This window comes from Entelurus aequoreus, linkage group LG17, assembly GCF_033978785.1.
Source record: "Entelurus aequoreus isolate RoL-2023_Sb linkage group LG17, RoL_Eaeq_v1.1, whole genome shotgun sequence".
Taxonomy (NCBI): Eukaryota; Metazoa; Chordata; class Actinopteri; order Syngnathiformes; family Syngnathidae; genus Entelurus; species Entelurus aequoreus.
The window spans coordinates 14,728,265-14,744,430 of NC_084747.1; the positions used below are offsets into that span (position 1 = coordinate 14,728,265).

Genomic DNA, 16,166 nt, shown 5'->3' on the forward strand with positions numbered 1-16,166 from the left:
CGTTTGCTTAAAATGATGAAAATACGTAAATATTACATGTTATTATGAATGTGCCTGTTATTACATTACATATATACTTACAGCGTGTACATAAAAAGTTGCTGGATATTTTTTTATAGTTTTTTTTATAGAAGAAATAGAGTGCATCCCCATTACCTGCATTGTTAGCTGACTTTTGCTAGCGTTTATTTACGAGTTAGAATCAGTGATGGGCAGTAGTGCACAACAAGTAGCGACGCTATGTAGCTTAACTACAGTTCCCAGTAGCGTGGCGTTAGCCGAGATCCTTTTTTGAACCCGTAGTTATACCGAACAACCCTACTACACACACATACAGTACATAGAAGAAAGTGTGTTTTTGTTGTTTGTGTCTTGCAGACGTCCAGCAGCTGATCGGTAATCCAGAAGAAGTTTCCCCTCAGTTAGGGGGGAGCTCCACTTTGAAGCAGGAGACTCCACAACCACCCTGCATTAAAAAGGAAGAGGAGGAACTCTGCATCACTCAGGAGGGAGAGTGTCTTCTAGGACGAGAGGAAGCTGATTACACCAAGTTTCCACTCTCTGTGAAGACTGAAGATGATGAAGAGAAACCACAAGTAGACAACCTCTTAGCTCCACTATCACATAGTGAGGCGAAAGACAAGGTTGAAGAACCTATGAGTAGGAAAACTGACTGTAAAGAACTTCCCCTTCAGCCTAAGGAGGGCAGCTCCACTTTGAAGCAGGAGGCTTCACAGCCCCCTCACATTAAAAAGGAAGAGGAGGAACTCTGCATCACTCAGGAGGGAGAGTGTCTTCTAGGACGAGAGGAAGCTGATTACACCAAATTTCCACTGAGTATTCTCTCTGTGAAGACTGAAGATGATGAAGAGAAACCACAAGTAGACAACCTCTTAGCTCCACTATCAGATAGTGAGGCTGAAGACGAGGTTGAAGTAACTTTGAGCAGCAATAAAGACTGTGAAGGTGATATGAGGACTCACACTGACAACAAACACTCTGAATGCTCTTCAAAGAAGAGAGGTAAAACATGTTTGAGCTGCTCAGTTTGTGCTAAAAGTTTTACTAAAAAGTGCCATTTGACTCGACACATGAGAACACACACAGGTGAAAAACCATTTAATTGTTCAGTTTGTGGAAAAAGCTTTTCTCAAAATTGCACTTTGACTGCTCACATGAAAACACACACAGGTGAAAAACCATTTGAATGTTTAGTTTGTGGCAAAAGCTTTGCTCTAAATAGCCGTTTGACTCAACACATGAGAACACACACAGGTAAGAAACTATTTAAATGTTTAGTTTGTGGCAAAAGCGTTTCTCTAAATAGCCGTTTGACACAACACATGAGAACACACACAGGTGAAAAACCATTTAATTGTTCAGTTTGTGGAAAAAGCTTTTCTCAAAATTGCCGTTTTGCTCAACACATGAGAACACACACAGGTGAAAAACCATTTAATTGTTCAGTTTGTGGAAAAAGCTTTTCTCAAAATTGCACTTTGACTGCACACATGAAAACACACACAGGAGAAAAACCATTTAATTGTTCAGTTTGTGGCAAAAGTTTTCATCGAAATCGCCGTTTGACTCAACACATGAAAATACACACAGGTGAGAAACCATTTAAATGTTTAGTTTGTGGCAAAAGCTTTTCTCAAAATTGCCGTTTGACTCTGCACATGAGAACACACACAGGTGAAAACACATGTAGTTGTTTAGTTTGTGGCAAAATCTTTTCTCGAAATAGCTCTTTGACCGAACACATGAGAAGACACACGGGTGAAAAACCATTTAACTGTTCGATTTGTGGTGAAAACTTTTCTATTAAGAGCCATTTGACTGAACACATGAGAACACACACAGGTGAAAAGCCATTTAGTTGTTCAGTGTGCTGTAAAAGGTTCGCACATAATGCAGCCGCAGCAAAACACATAAGAACACACAAGGGTAAATAGTCAATTAGCTGTTTAGTTTGTGGTATGTTGCTCATATGTGGTGACATCCACCCTACCCAGGACCTCCTCACTGCTTCTTTCACAAATATCTGAGGTATTCATACAAACTTGGATTATTTGGAGCATAATCTTATGTACTCATGACTAGGGATGATACTCGAAACCGGTTTTTCCGGTTGTTCGATAAGAAAAGAACCGAGTCCTCGGACTCGAATCCATTTTTGAGAACCGGTACCCGTTATCGAGACCACTATAGTAAAGAAAAAGAGTTGGTTCTTTATTCGAATCCCTCGGAACGACTCCCGTCCCGACCAGAAATGCCCCGTGGGACATCACAAGAAATGACGTCACGTAGCTCAGTCATTAGGCGCAGATACCGAAAGCAGGAAAAACACTCCTATACACTTTATTACACTCCAAGGTGTAATAAAGTTCAAAACAAAAGGTATAATCCAATGAATAACTTTACTGACAGATTTGAGCAGGGTACAAACACATGACCAACACTTTTACGACCAACCGGAAACATAGCAACCAGGCTAGCAACGCACCTCCTTTACGGCAGCTGTCGCAACATTCTTAAAGCAACCGCAGCACATACATATATATACAACATATCTCCCTTTTTTAACTTTTGTTTTTCTTTCCTTGTAAACAAAACAAACTCACACTGTAGATGTGTTGTCTGTCTAATTATAATTAATGCAGACGAGGTGTGTTGGCTGAGTTCTTGACGTTTACTTTCACAGCGTGGCAACATGCAACACTTTTCGGGGCTACCGCGCATGCTCGTCACTCCCGTTGCATGCTGGGTAGTGTAGTTGTTATATTCCCTAGGTCATAACATATTTCCCCTTACAAAGAAATAATGTTAACTCAATAAAGTGTCTTTCTTTTTTTAGCTTTAACTTTTCATTTTTTAGCATTGTAACCACATTTGCAAACAACTTTTCTCTTCGTAGAATTTTCTTTCAATAAAGAAATAAAGTGCAAAAATGTCAAAGCATTATAAGAAATAGTTATGTCAAATAGCAGCAGAATTGCACTTTTTGGAGAGCTGTATTATTTTCAGTTTTGTGCCCAAGGGCCTGATTTTATTTAACACTATATTATTATTTATACACCTATAGTGATCACAGAGACAGGTTGTTTTTGTGTTACTGTATATATTTGTTTTTCTGAAAAATCCCACTTAATATACTTTGGGTAACAACAGTCAATATATATATATATATTTTTTTTAGGGGGGTAACAGTCAATATTTATTTATTTATTAGATTTAATTTTTTTCTTATATAATAAAAGTTAGCTTTTGTTAAACCAAATATTGTGTGTTTTTTTCCATATACAACAACCTATCTGGACTCGATAAGAGAATCGATAAGGAATCGGTTCGATAAGAGGATTCGATAATAGGCTCGAACTCGATCATTTCTTATCAAACATCATCCCTACTCATGACCCCATGTCTTCTCTGTATCTGAAACCTTCCTGAACAGTAAGATAGATGATGCTTCAAGTGCTTGGTTACTCCTTCTTCAGTCCAGGGACCTGGGGCCTCATGTGTCAAGTTTGTGCACGCTCCAAAACCTGCACTACACCCTTTTTTACGGCAAAGTTGAGATGTATCAAAACTGACGTTGACGCATAAGTGATGCTGGGTAACTGTTTGTATAACAAACTGCCAACTTTTACTCTTCAGACTGAGTGATGTGCAAATCAGAGACATATGAACAATTAACCCCCAACACCCACAACCCAACCCCCACCTCCCTCGACATTCGGGCATAACAGGTTCAATCCGGCCCGCGAGATGAGTTTGCCAAGTGTAAAATTCAGCTGCATTTTTTAATGAAAGAAACTGCTGTTCTAATTGTGCCCACTGGATGTCACAATAGCAATTCTGTTAGGCAAGCAAATAGTTTAAACCGGGGCGAGCAAGTATACCAATCAAGAGGTACACGGTAAAGCGGGGCTGTGACTCCTCCCCCTCCACCCAACAGGAGTAAAATAAGCAATCAGTAACCCCACTTAAAATGCAGCATGAGACACTGCACACTGATATAGTTCTGTGAAAATGATTGTCTTCTGTGCAAATGTAAAGAAAGTGAACAGTGTGTGATTTACTGCAATACTGTCAGTCTTTTAACTTTTTATTTGTGCTTTGTTGAAATTGTTCACACATTGCACAGCTTTTATTTTTCTATCAATACACATTATGTCAAGAAGACAGGAAGTAACTCAACACTCTTGAATAGTTTCTACCTCAGTTTGTATGGTTTGTTGAGTTAGCACAGGATTAATATGTGGAAATGACAAATGAGGTAGTTGATACATAGAATAGTTTTTATTCATGCTTTATTTTTTTTTTTGTTCAATCCTAGATGGGTTGTGACTTAAAGTTTAATTGCTTTGTAGAAACACTGAGATTAAGTCTAAGTTCATTGTGTTCTTCAAGGTGTTTCTAAAAATGCACCATTTGTTTCCTCTAAATGTTTAGCTGATTTGAAGTGTTTTGTCAAGAGGATTATTTGTGATATGTACATTTTCAGAATGTGCTTGTTCTATTTTGGGCCGAAGTAAAATAAAGAAAACAATCTAAAGTTGTCGTGGTCATATTTTTGATGAAGTGGCGACTTGTCCAGGGTGTACCCCGCCTTCCGCCCAAATGCAGCTGAGATAGGCTCCAGCGAATCCCTGCTACCCCAAAAGGGAAAAGCGGTAGAAAAATGGATGGATGGATGGATTTTACCCGTCCGGCCCACGTGGAAATAGATTTTCCTCCATGCGGCCCCTGAGCTAAAATGAGTTTGACTCCCCTTGTACGAAAGGCAATTGTGTGCCGTTAATCAGTTCTGTAACGTTCCTGTGCCTTTAAATTGGTGGGTCAATCTGTGATGTCATTTCCCCTTTTAGGCAGGTCTTTCTCAGACTAGCCCATTTTCGATCAATGGTGGCAGCCAGCCTTGTGTGTGTTGACGACTAAATACCACACACAAACACACACATTCACATCTACCTTCCAGCAATAAAGATGATTCAAGGATTCTCTGGCCGGAATCTGTCCATCGTGTCCCAACTCTAAAAGAACTACTATCCCTTCCTTACACCCCTGGTTTGGGTTAAGATGTTTGTAATGGGGAAAGACGTTAATGTGTCTTGCTTTCATGTTTGCATTTAAGATAGTTGACATGTAGCATGATAGCTGTTAGCTGGCGATTTGTGAAGTTAAGTGCCTAAGATGGTAGTTATTGATTAGCAGTGCGATGAGGGCTTTCTGCTGGTGAGTGATTAGCACTACAGTTAGAGCCACCTATCGCTAGGTAGAAATGAGCAGTTTCACCAACATTTTTATGTGAAACCATATTACTAACTGTCTGGTGTTTTACAGGATTCATGGAAGTTTATTGTCATACCAGCACACGATACACATGAGATGGCACACAATTTAGTACCATGTGAACAATAGGATTGGTCCTGGTGGAGATCTACACTCTTAGTGCTTTTCTTCTTTATTCAGAGTAATCATTTGACTTTCTAAAGGTTTTTAACTAAAATGACTAAGTGGATTGAACAATATTTCTTGTTTTTCTTGTAGTATTTAAAATGTATGATTTTTTTCTTCGATGTTTGCCCTTTTTCTGGTTTGAACAACAGCCATCTGTCCTGTGCTTATATATATACATATATATATATATATACACTACAGTTCAAAAGTTTGGGGTCACCCAAACAATTTTGTGGAATAGCCTACATTTCTAAGAACAAGAATAGACTGTCGAGTTTCAGATGAAAGTTCTCTTTTTCTGGCCATTTTGAGCGTTTAATTGACCCCACAAATGTGATGCTCAAGAAACTCAATCTGCTCAAAGGAAGGTCAGTTTTGTAGCTTCTGTAACGAGCTAAACTCTTTTCAGATGTGTGAACATGATTGCACAAGGGTTTTCTAATCATCAATTAGCCTTCTGAGCCAATGAGCAAACACATTGTACCATTAGAACACTGGAGTGATAGTTGCTGGAAATGGGCCTCTATACACCTATGTAGATATTGCACCAAAAACCAGACATTTGCAGCTAGAATAGTCATTTACCACATTAGCAATGTATAGAGTGTACTTCTTTAAAGTTAAGACTAGTTTAAAGTTATCTTCATTGAAAAATAAGGATATTTTAATGTGACCCCAAACTTTTGAACGGTAGTGTATATATATATATTTTATTTTCTAAGAGTAGTTGTCGAGTATTTGAGGTTAAATACTTTTGCCAACCATTGCTGTAAAACAAGATTAAAATGCCTTTATTTTGGAAAAACAACTGTTGTGGAGTAGGAAACGGAAGTTGATGACTTCTAGCGCATGCGCAAATGTACTTGAAGCGAAGCACAAAGACGAAGACCGCATTCTATGGTTGTTCGGAGATTCTTCGAATTCACGATCTTAAAGTCTTATGATTCACAGCAAATATAGCAACAAATATCTCAATTGGTATTTTCCAAAGCCACGAAACGTGCATTGAGTTTGGAGCGATATCTGAAGTGAAGATTGAAGACGTGATAGAAGATGGACGACTACTGCTATGCTAAGATGGCGACGTCCGCTAAAAGAGAACATGAAAGAGAATCAGCGCCACCAACTTCCAGCAAATCACCAACGGAGATAAAGACGAAAGATGAAGGTGAGTGACTTGAAGTTTTGTCATTTGAATTTCAAGCCCTTAAAATCGAAATTAGCCGATTTTGTTGAAGAATGTAAAGAAAGAGCCGCCATGATTGTTAGCTTGGAAAATTTGATTGATTGATTGAAACTTTTATTAGTAGATTGCACAGTACAGTACATGTTACGTACTATTGACCACTAAATGGTAACACCCCAATAAGTTTTTCAACTTGTTTAAGTCGGGGTCCACGTAAATCAATGCATGGTACAAATATATAGGCTACTATCATCATAATACAGTCATCACACAAGTTAATCATCAGAGTATATGCATTTAATTATTTACAATCCGGGGGGTGGGATGAGGAGGATTTGGGTGATAACAGTCATCAACAATTGCATCATCAGAAGAATGATAAATGGGTTATACTTGTATAGTGCTTTTCTACCTTCAAGGTACTCAAAGCGCTTTGACAGTATTTCCACATTCACCCATTCACACACACATTCACACACTGATGGCGGGAGCTGCCATGCAAGGCGCTAACCAGCAGCCATCAGGAGCAAGGGTGAAGTGTCTTGCCCAAGGACACAACGGACGTGACTAGGATGGTAGAAGGTGGGGATTGAACCCCAGTAACCAGCAACCCTACGATTGCTGGCACGGCCACTCTACCAACGTCGCCACGCCGTGGCAGTGGAGTTCACATCAGAGGAGATGAAAGAATGCAAAAGTCAAATTTAGAAACTAAAAGCAAAACAACAACTCTGTTAGGCTCGTTTGGTGTGTTTCTATATTCATCATGTCGTGGTTTTGAGGTAAGGTGAGTATTTAGTCACATTTAACAAAGTCTCTGTACAGTTTGTCGTGTCGTCAAGTAACAGAAAAGAATGGACGTGTTCAACTCGCGAGCAACGACTCGTTAGCAGCGTGTTTTGAAGACTAGCCTACAGTTGTTTGGTCGCTGTCTGAATTTTTTAATCAAAACAAAAGAGTTCCTCTTTCCTATGTTTGGCAAATGCCACTAATAAAATATTTAGCGAGCATTATTACTAAGCTAAGCTATACATCGAGGACATAACACCCACTATCTCTAAGGCCCCTTTTACACTAACTAAGGTTATCCAGGGTATATCCCACCTAACCTTATCCTTGTCCACACACACACACACACAATGGTCGTTTAAGACCCCCTCCCCCCTCCGTCCGCCGGCACAACGCGACCTAGTACGCATGCGCGGGAAATGCGCACGCCATAGCCATCTCCAGCGTTGCTTTGTGTGCAAGTTCTTAAATGTAACTTATCTGAACAATATCCAGTGTTGTGGTATTTCAATGAACTGGAATCCAGTGTGCTGTGGGGCCTTATTGTAGTGAATCACACCTGAGTCATCATGAATTAATCAAATCTTAAATAAACTCGTGAAAGAACATTTTACATAAATCAATCTAGGGATCTAGATATCTGGTCAGGACACTCATTTGCCTTCACCTTCATTGTCCATTAGTTTTTGGTGACTTTATATACTCTGGACTGAGACGTTGAGTCTGCGACATACATGGCGGACAATAACTGATACAGTCTGCTTTGCCAGTCCACATGCATTCTCCGTTTTCCGTAGTCTTCCCTCGACGGCCAGCTAATACAAAGCACACGCTACCTTTTTTTATCACATCCACAGGAGCCCGCATTCTCGTTGTCTCTCCTTCGACAAATGGACACATTTTTTTGCGAAGTAGGACATTCGAATGTTCTCTTGTTGTTTGAGAAGTGTTGTATCCCAAATAGCTGCAATCGCTTTCTTTTAAGGTATTCATGTGTGATTTCCACAAGTGTCTGTACATGTAGAAGAAGGAGAAACACGGGCATGTGTGGATGACTCGCCTCCATCTTTCCAGTGGTTAGCTCCGAGTGGAAACAGGTTGTTATGAAACTGGCTGTGGCGTGGTCTTTCTGGCGTCACTTCCTCTCTGAACTCAGTTTGTAAACAATCAATGAGTCCATTCAAAGCTAGAAGCCTGAGACTCAAGAAATACACGGCGCAGTTACCCGTGTAAAAAATTATCCAAGGAGGGGGACCTTAAACAATAGTTTAGTGTGGCTGACACGATGCTTAGGCTAACTAATATTCATTTAAGGGATTATCCGGCTTAATGTAGACATAGTAAGGGTGTAACAGTACGTGTATTTGTATTGAACCGTTTCGGTACGGGGGGTTCGGTTCGGAGGTGTACCGAACGAGTTTCCACACGGACATATTAAGTAGCGTAGCGCACGTTGTGTAAACAATGCACACAGAGGCACAACACATGGCATGCTAGCAGCGACCGGGCTAGGTCAACATGTAAAAGCCAGAGCTGGAAGACCCTCCTGCCTCGTTAAGATCTCCCGTTTGGGAACATTTTGGCTCCGCGGTGCGATACAACAATGGAGGACGAGAGATGGACAAAACGAAAGCGGTTTGCCGACATTGTTCTCTTCGCTTCACTTCAACGAGGATAATTATGAGCGTCGTGCAAACACCGCATTCAAGCAGCCTCTCCTCGGCGAGTCAGCCAGGGCTAAAGCAATAACAAATGCCGTTGGTGTTTTTAAAGCAGCAGATTTAAGACCATATTGCATTAAAAACTAGATTTTGACCCACTTCTATGATGGAAGAACAATGAGCCCATATATCCTCTTACTGCCAAGTTAGCCAGGCACTACCTCGCCATTAGGGTTGGGTATCGAGTATCGATTGGAACCGGGACTAACTTTCCGATTCTCCCGGAATCGTTCAAAAGTTTAAATTTCGATTCCGTTTTTCGATACTGTCACGAACTGGCGTGACAATACCCAGTCCGCCGACCGGAAAAAAATATGTCCGCCGAACCGGAAGAAGAAGCCGCTGAACACCAACGAAGAAGCGCCCACCGCCGGAAGTGTTAGCATAGCCGAGCGAGTCAGTCAAGCTCAAGCATGGATAGCGGGCGTCGGCGGTCGAAAGTGTGGCTTTAGTTTACAAAAAAAAATGAAATAACCGCGAAATAACAGAGCTCCATGTCCATCAAGAAACGAGTGGAGAGAGAGCTGCAGATGTACCAGGACGTTTCACCGATACTTATGTCTGACGACCCTGCTGCATGGTGGTGGTCCGGTGGAACCAACAAAAGACTTATCCTTTGCTGTCAGATCTAGCTTTCTCCTATTTATGCGTTCAAGCTTCTTCCACACCCAGCGAACGTGTATTTTCCACAGCAAGAGACACTATCTGTCCAGAACGCTCACGCATCCTGCCTGAGAAGGCGGATATGGTCATTTTCCTAAACAAGAACTGCCTCTGATTTTATACTGTACCTGCTGCTAATCTGGACTGGGTTTTGCAAGTAGTTTCTTATTGTTTATTTGCTTTTCTGCACCAGGTTAGCCCATCAGTGGGAGCACGGTAACATTTTTAAGTACCTGCAGCATCATACACTTGTGTGTGTAAATGTGTTTTCATGAGGTTTCCTGCAGCATCATACACTTATGTGTAAATGTGTTTTCATGAGGTTTTCAAAAATAAAGCTCTCTTGAGGAAAGTGTACCCCTGGGAAAATGTATTCATAATTTATAATATTTATATTCAAGTTCATAGATTTGATATTTATATTCTAGTTGAAAACAGCCCTGTGAGGACTTTATAGTAAAGTTCATAAAAAGTTACTAGAATTAAAATTGATGGAGAATGTCAGACTATTTCATTCAGAAAGACTGTAGGTCAGCTAGCTCATTTAAAATATCCTAAACTTTTTTTTGACCCTGCCTCTTAAAAGAATCGGAATCGAGAATCGTCAGGAATCGGAATCGAAACAAAGAATCGGAATCAGAATCGTTCGAATTCAAACGATACCCAACCCTACTCGCCATAGCTGCGAGCTCCGTGCGAAAGAGTATTTTCCACAGCTGTTGGCATTGTAACTGCAAGCAGGTCTGCTCTTTCTGCAGACATTGTGGATAAATTGATTTTTCTGGCAAAAAACATGAAGATTGAGTGAAAGTCACCAGGGTTAAAGGCTGGGGGGGGAAAAGAAAAGTTAGTCTGAGGCTGTGTTTAATGTTGCACTTTTTGTATGTAGAAGAAAAGTTTTGTCATTTTATTTAAACTTGAGGCAGTTTAATGTTGCACTTTATATGTAGGAAGGTTTTGTTAAGAAACCATTCTGAGCCTTATCTTATTTAGTTTTTCATTTTATGTATGTTGACTGCATTAACCCTGGCAATGGACCCTGTGTGTATAAGTATGTTATTGTTATGCTTAGGATTCATGACTGCCTGCTGTTGCACTGATCAGCCTAGTGGTGGCTCACATCCATCTCACACAGAGCTATTTTAAAGCGATGTTAAAAGGATAAAGCCATTGTTTACAAATTTGGTAAATAAATAACCAAAAAATGTATATTTTGTTGTTTTTTTACTGTACCGAAAATGAACCGTACTGTGACCTCTAAACCGAGGTACGTACTGAACCAAAATTTGTGTGTATTGTTACACCCTTAAGACATAGCGTAAGTCATCCTCCATCTTGTAAACACTGTAGCAGCTAGTGAAAGATTAAAATGATGTTGTTGCGCCAGGATTTGATTTTGAGCATATTTGAATTGTATTTCCCAGTTCTGAGTTAGGGCTGGACAAGTATTCCCATTTTAATCTCAATTTCAATTAAGACATGTCACGATCATAAAAAGGTTATCGTAAAAAAATAAACGGCCCGCGGAACTTGCATGCAAATTCTTGAGCCTGTAGCGGTTAAAGGGATGATTGAAAAAACGACCATGTTTACTAGAATGTGCTACTTTTTATTTGACACAGCGCTAGTATGTCTAATCGGTAATCACTGAACGCAACAAAAAAATAAGACCACATGATTTTCGCTTTAAAGTAACTTCGGAATTGGCCACTAAAACAGAATCTGCTGGTAAACGCAGAATTTCACGGAAATTGACATAAATGTGAGTGAAATGTTGTCATTGTGAGGAGAAGGAACATTTGTTTGGGACAATAATGTGTCCGGTACCCCTCGTTCATCCCCGAAACACTCAACCACCCTGTCCTGAACTAAACAATGTGGAGACGGCCACTTGAAACAGCGACTAAACTTTGAAGCTAAAGCTAGCAAGAACAATCCATACACCACAAAAACACTTCTTGTGTTGTTGTGAACGGCATCACGATGTATGATCAATGTACAAACAGGAAAGCAGTCGCAACTTGAGAGGCTTTCTTTATTTTACAGCCTCAAGTTTTCTCAAAACTCACACATTCCGCTTTGAATGATTGGTTGATTGATTTTAGAAAATGTTATTTATGACACAAAAAGCAAACAATCTATTGTGGTAAAATAAGTGTGAGAGGTAAGAAATGGAATTCAGAAAAATGTAAACAGAATTTGATTTGTTTTTCATATTGCTGGAGTCATTTTAATTTATTGTTGCTATGATTGTTATTTTACGTGTTATGTATTTGTTCCTAATGTATATCTGGTTATTCTTTTAGATTATATTTCAAATTTAGTTTTGGTGGTACTGTTTTTACGTTTTGTCCGGTACCCCTCGTTCATCCCCGAAACACTCAACCACCCTGTCCTGAACTAAACAATGTGGAGACGGGCACTTGAAACAGCGACTAAACTATGAAGCTAAAACTAGCAAGAACAATCCATTCACCACAAAACACTTCTTGTGTTGTTGTGAACGGCATCACGATGTAAGATCAATGTACAAACAGAAAAGCAGTCGCAACTTGAGAGGCTTTCTTTATTTTACAGCCTCAAGTTTTCTCAAAACTCACACTTTCCGCTTTGATTGATTGGTTGATTGATTGATTAAAATTGTTTTTATTGTTATGACACAAAAAGCAAACAATCTACTGTGGTAAAATAAGTGTGAGGGGTAAGAAACGGAATTCAGAAAAATGTAAACAGAAAACTCGAATTTGATTTGTTTTTCATATTGCTATAGTCATTTTAATTTATTGTTACTATGATTGTTATTGTACGTGTTATTTATTTGTTACAAATGTATATCTGGTTGTTCTTTTAGATTATATTTAAAATTGAATTTTGGTGGTTGTACGGGAGGGAGCCTGTAAAGGACTGTATGTTACCTTAGGGGGATGCTCGAATTATTCACGGTTTACCAAAGAAATCTAGTCTAAGAGAGAGTGAGAGGAGACAACTTATATAGTTGAACAATTGACTATATACCACATAAAAGTACAATAACCAGACAATAATAAACACATAAATTACACTCATACACTCATCCCCACTCACACACTGCCTCCCCAATAGAACCTCCCGCACTAAAGCAATCACACAACACACACACACAGTCCAACCTGGGCCCCTTGGCTGGGCCAGAAGATAGTCTGTTGTGGTCCTGCTGAATGGGTGGTGCACGTAGGGGTGGTCCTGCTGAATGGGTGGTGCACGTAGGGGTGGGGTGAGTTGAAACTGCTGGATACAAAGGGGGCGTTGGAGAGGGGGGACACCTCACGTTGTAATCTCGTTATATTTCAAATATAATGACAATAAAGTCCATTATATTCTATTCTATTCTATTGTGGAGAAGAGAAACTCAGCCGTGCTTCCTTTAGCTGGCCTCACGAGCCCAGTCTGGATTGGGAGGAGAACCAACCTCTTCCTGGGTCACCTCTCTGTCGACTAGTCCGTGAGCGTGTGCAATTAACACTCCAAACTCACGCTGTCCACGTCCCTCGCAGTGATGTAGCCACCATAGCACACAGCTAAACTCTCTCTAATGTTCCCACACTCGCTCTCCAGCTTGTACACAGTCACAGGGGAGACTCTAAACACTTTCACTCCTTTTACCTGCCGGCAGAAACGGAACTGCCCGTAACAATAGCAACCGCAACCATCGCAACGGTTAAAACAACTTACAGAAACACATTTTAGCTTCCCAAACAACACATATGAAATAGAAATGAATAATAATACTAATTTAATCCCTTAACAGAAATAATCTCCTATCTGCAGGACTAAAGGGACAATTACACAAATATGCAAACCTTCAGAACAACTCAGCTTCTAAAACTTGTAGCTCTTCCTCTTTATATTCAGGCTCAAAAATGTAAGGTTCTGGATCATAATTTGTCCCAAAGTATTCTTTGATGGCACTCATGAAGTCTGCCTTTATTAGTAATAGTTGTTGGTGTTGTTGAAGGAAATAGCGAACGTTGTAATACGTCTGTGAAAATAATGTGCCGCCGTTTGCTTAAAATGATGAAAATACATAAATAGTACATGTTATTATGAATGTGCCTGTTATTACAGTACATATATACTTACAGCATGTATGTAAAAAGTTACTGGAAGCTTTTGGATATTTTTTATAGGCGAAATAGAGTGCATCCCCATTACCTGCATTGTTAGCTGACTTTTGCTAGCGTTTATTTACGAGTTAGAATCAGGGATGGGCAGTAGTGCACAACAAGTAGCGCTTAACTACAGTTCCCAGTAGCGTGGCGTTAGCCTCGCTTTTTTTGAACCCGTAGTGATTCCTGTAGCTTAGCTTTTTTTTCGACCCATGTAGTGACGTAGCGTCCATCAAACGCTACAAAGAGAGAAAATAGACTGCTAATCAAGGGTTGGAAAAAAAATATTGCTAAAATCATTTTAATTTTTTGTTACTATGATTGTTAGTTTATGTGTTATTCATTTGTTACTCATGTATATCTGGTTGTTCTTTTAGATTATATTTACAATTGAGTTTTGGTGGTACTGTTTTTACGTTTTCAAATGAATAAATAATGGTGTTATTTATCGTGATTCCAAAATCACTCAAAATAATTGTGATTATTATCTTTTGCCATAATTGTCCAGCCCTAGACGAGGTATTGGCAAGGACTTCATGATAAACTATGTATCACGGTACTTGAGTCACGATACAATAGTCTATTGTAATATTGTGACATGGAGTTTTACTGTGATTTTTACAAAGTCATTGAAAAAATAAAAAAACTACTTAAAATAAATGTATGTAAGTACACTCGATGCCAGTAATACTTTTTTGGACAAACTGTGTCTAAAACAAAGTAAATAAAAGGATCATTACAATTGTACAGAAAGTGGATCAAATTTATTGCATTAGGTATCTAAAAAAAAGTCCTCTACGTTTTAACTACAGACTTTTTTAAAGTAGATATTATCTTTTTTTGTCTTGTGATGTATTTCAATATTGACTTTTCCCCCACTGTTAGTTTGTAGTATCCTAATGTCCATCGCAGCAGATGTTTTCTACTTTCTGTGATTCTAGCTGAAGTTTTTTTAGTCCATGACAAGTCCTGTAAACATTGACCCATCATTCTGGCAAGGCACTAAATGAATGGCCATGAAACACTACACACACATACAGTACATAGAATAAAGTGTGTTTTTGTTGTTTGTGTCTTGCAGACGTCCAGCAGCTGATCGGTAATCCAGAAGCAGTTTCCCCTCAGTTAGGGGGGAGCTCCACTTTGAAGCAGGAGACTCCACAACCACCCTGCATTAAAAAGGAAGAGGAGGAACTCTGCATCACTCAGGAGGGAGAGTGTCTTCTAGGACGAGAGGAAGCTGATTACACCAAGTTTCCACTGAATATTATCTTTGTGAAGACTGAAGATGATGAAGAGAAACCACAAGCAGACAACCTCTTAGCTCCACTATCAGATAGTGAGGCTGAAGACGAGAAAAGTTTTACTAAAAATAGCCATTTGACTCAACACATGAGAACACACACAGGGGAAAAAACTTTTAATTGTTCAGTTTGTGGCACAAGTTTTTCTCGAAATAGCCATTTGGCTCAACACATGAGAACACACACAGGAGAAAAACCATTTAATTGTTCAGTTTGTGGCAAATGCTTTTCTCGAAATAGCCATTTGACTCAGCACATGAGAACACACACAGGAGAAAAAACATTTAAGTGTTCAGTTTGTGGCAACAGCTTTTCTCGAAATAGCTCTTTGACTCAACACATGATAACACACACAGGAGAAAAAACATGTAATTGTTCAATTTGTGGCAAAAGCTTTTCTCGAAATAGCTATTTGACTAAACACATGAGAACACACCCAGGAGAAAAACCATGTAATTGTTCAGTTTGTGGCGAAAGCTTTTCTCGAAATAGCTATTTGACTAAACACATGAGAACACACACAGGTGAAAAACCATTTAATTGCTCAGTTTGTGGCAAAAGCTTTTCTCGATATAGCTATTTGACTAAACACATGAGAATACACACAGGTGAAAAACCATATAAGTGTTCGGTTTGTGGCGAAAGCTTTTGTCGAAATAGCATTTTGACTGTACACATGAGAACACACACAGGAGAAAAACCATTTAGTTGTTCATTTTGCGGCAAAAGCTGTTCTGTTAAGAGCACTTTGATTGAACACATGAGAACACATACAGGTGAAAAACCATTTAGTTGTTCAGTTTGTGGCAAAAGCTTTTCTGTTAAGAGAAAATTGACTCACCACATGAGAACACATGCTTGAGGAAAACCATTTAATTGTTCAGTGTGCTGCAAA

The 16,166-nt window shown here is 39.4% G+C and overlaps 3 protein-coding genes across 6 annotated transcripts in view; 2 read left to right on the top strand and 1 right to left on the bottom strand.

Moving 5' to 3' along the window:
* The window catches only part of LOC133632464 (uncharacterized), a 508,815-nt gene that overhangs the window by 141,229 nt on the left and 351,420 nt on the right, over positions 1–16,166 (bottom strand). The window lies entirely within an intron of this gene.
* The window catches only part of LOC133632509 (zinc finger protein 135-like), a 32,534-nt gene that overhangs the window by 15,185 nt on the left and 1,183 nt on the right, over positions 1–16,166 (top strand). The window lies entirely within an intron of this gene.
* The window catches only part of LOC133632468 (zinc finger protein OZF-like), a 48,287-nt gene that overhangs the window by 10,323 nt on the left and 21,798 nt on the right, over positions 1–16,166 (top strand). For 2 of the 4 annotated variants that reach the window (XM_062024891.1, XM_062024894.1), the window contains exon 1: positions 6,337–6,631. The exons of 1 other annotated variant lie outside the window; for it this stretch is intronic. In XM_062024891.1, coding sequence (XP_061880875.1) covers positions 6,517–6,631 — 115 coding nt within the window. In that variant the 5' untranslated portion in view covers positions 6,337–6,516. Of the gene's footprint in view, positions 1–378; positions 2,619–6,336; positions 6,632–16,166 lie in introns of those variants that run through there. One more of the 4 variants, XM_062024895.1, reaches the window with a different exon arrangement.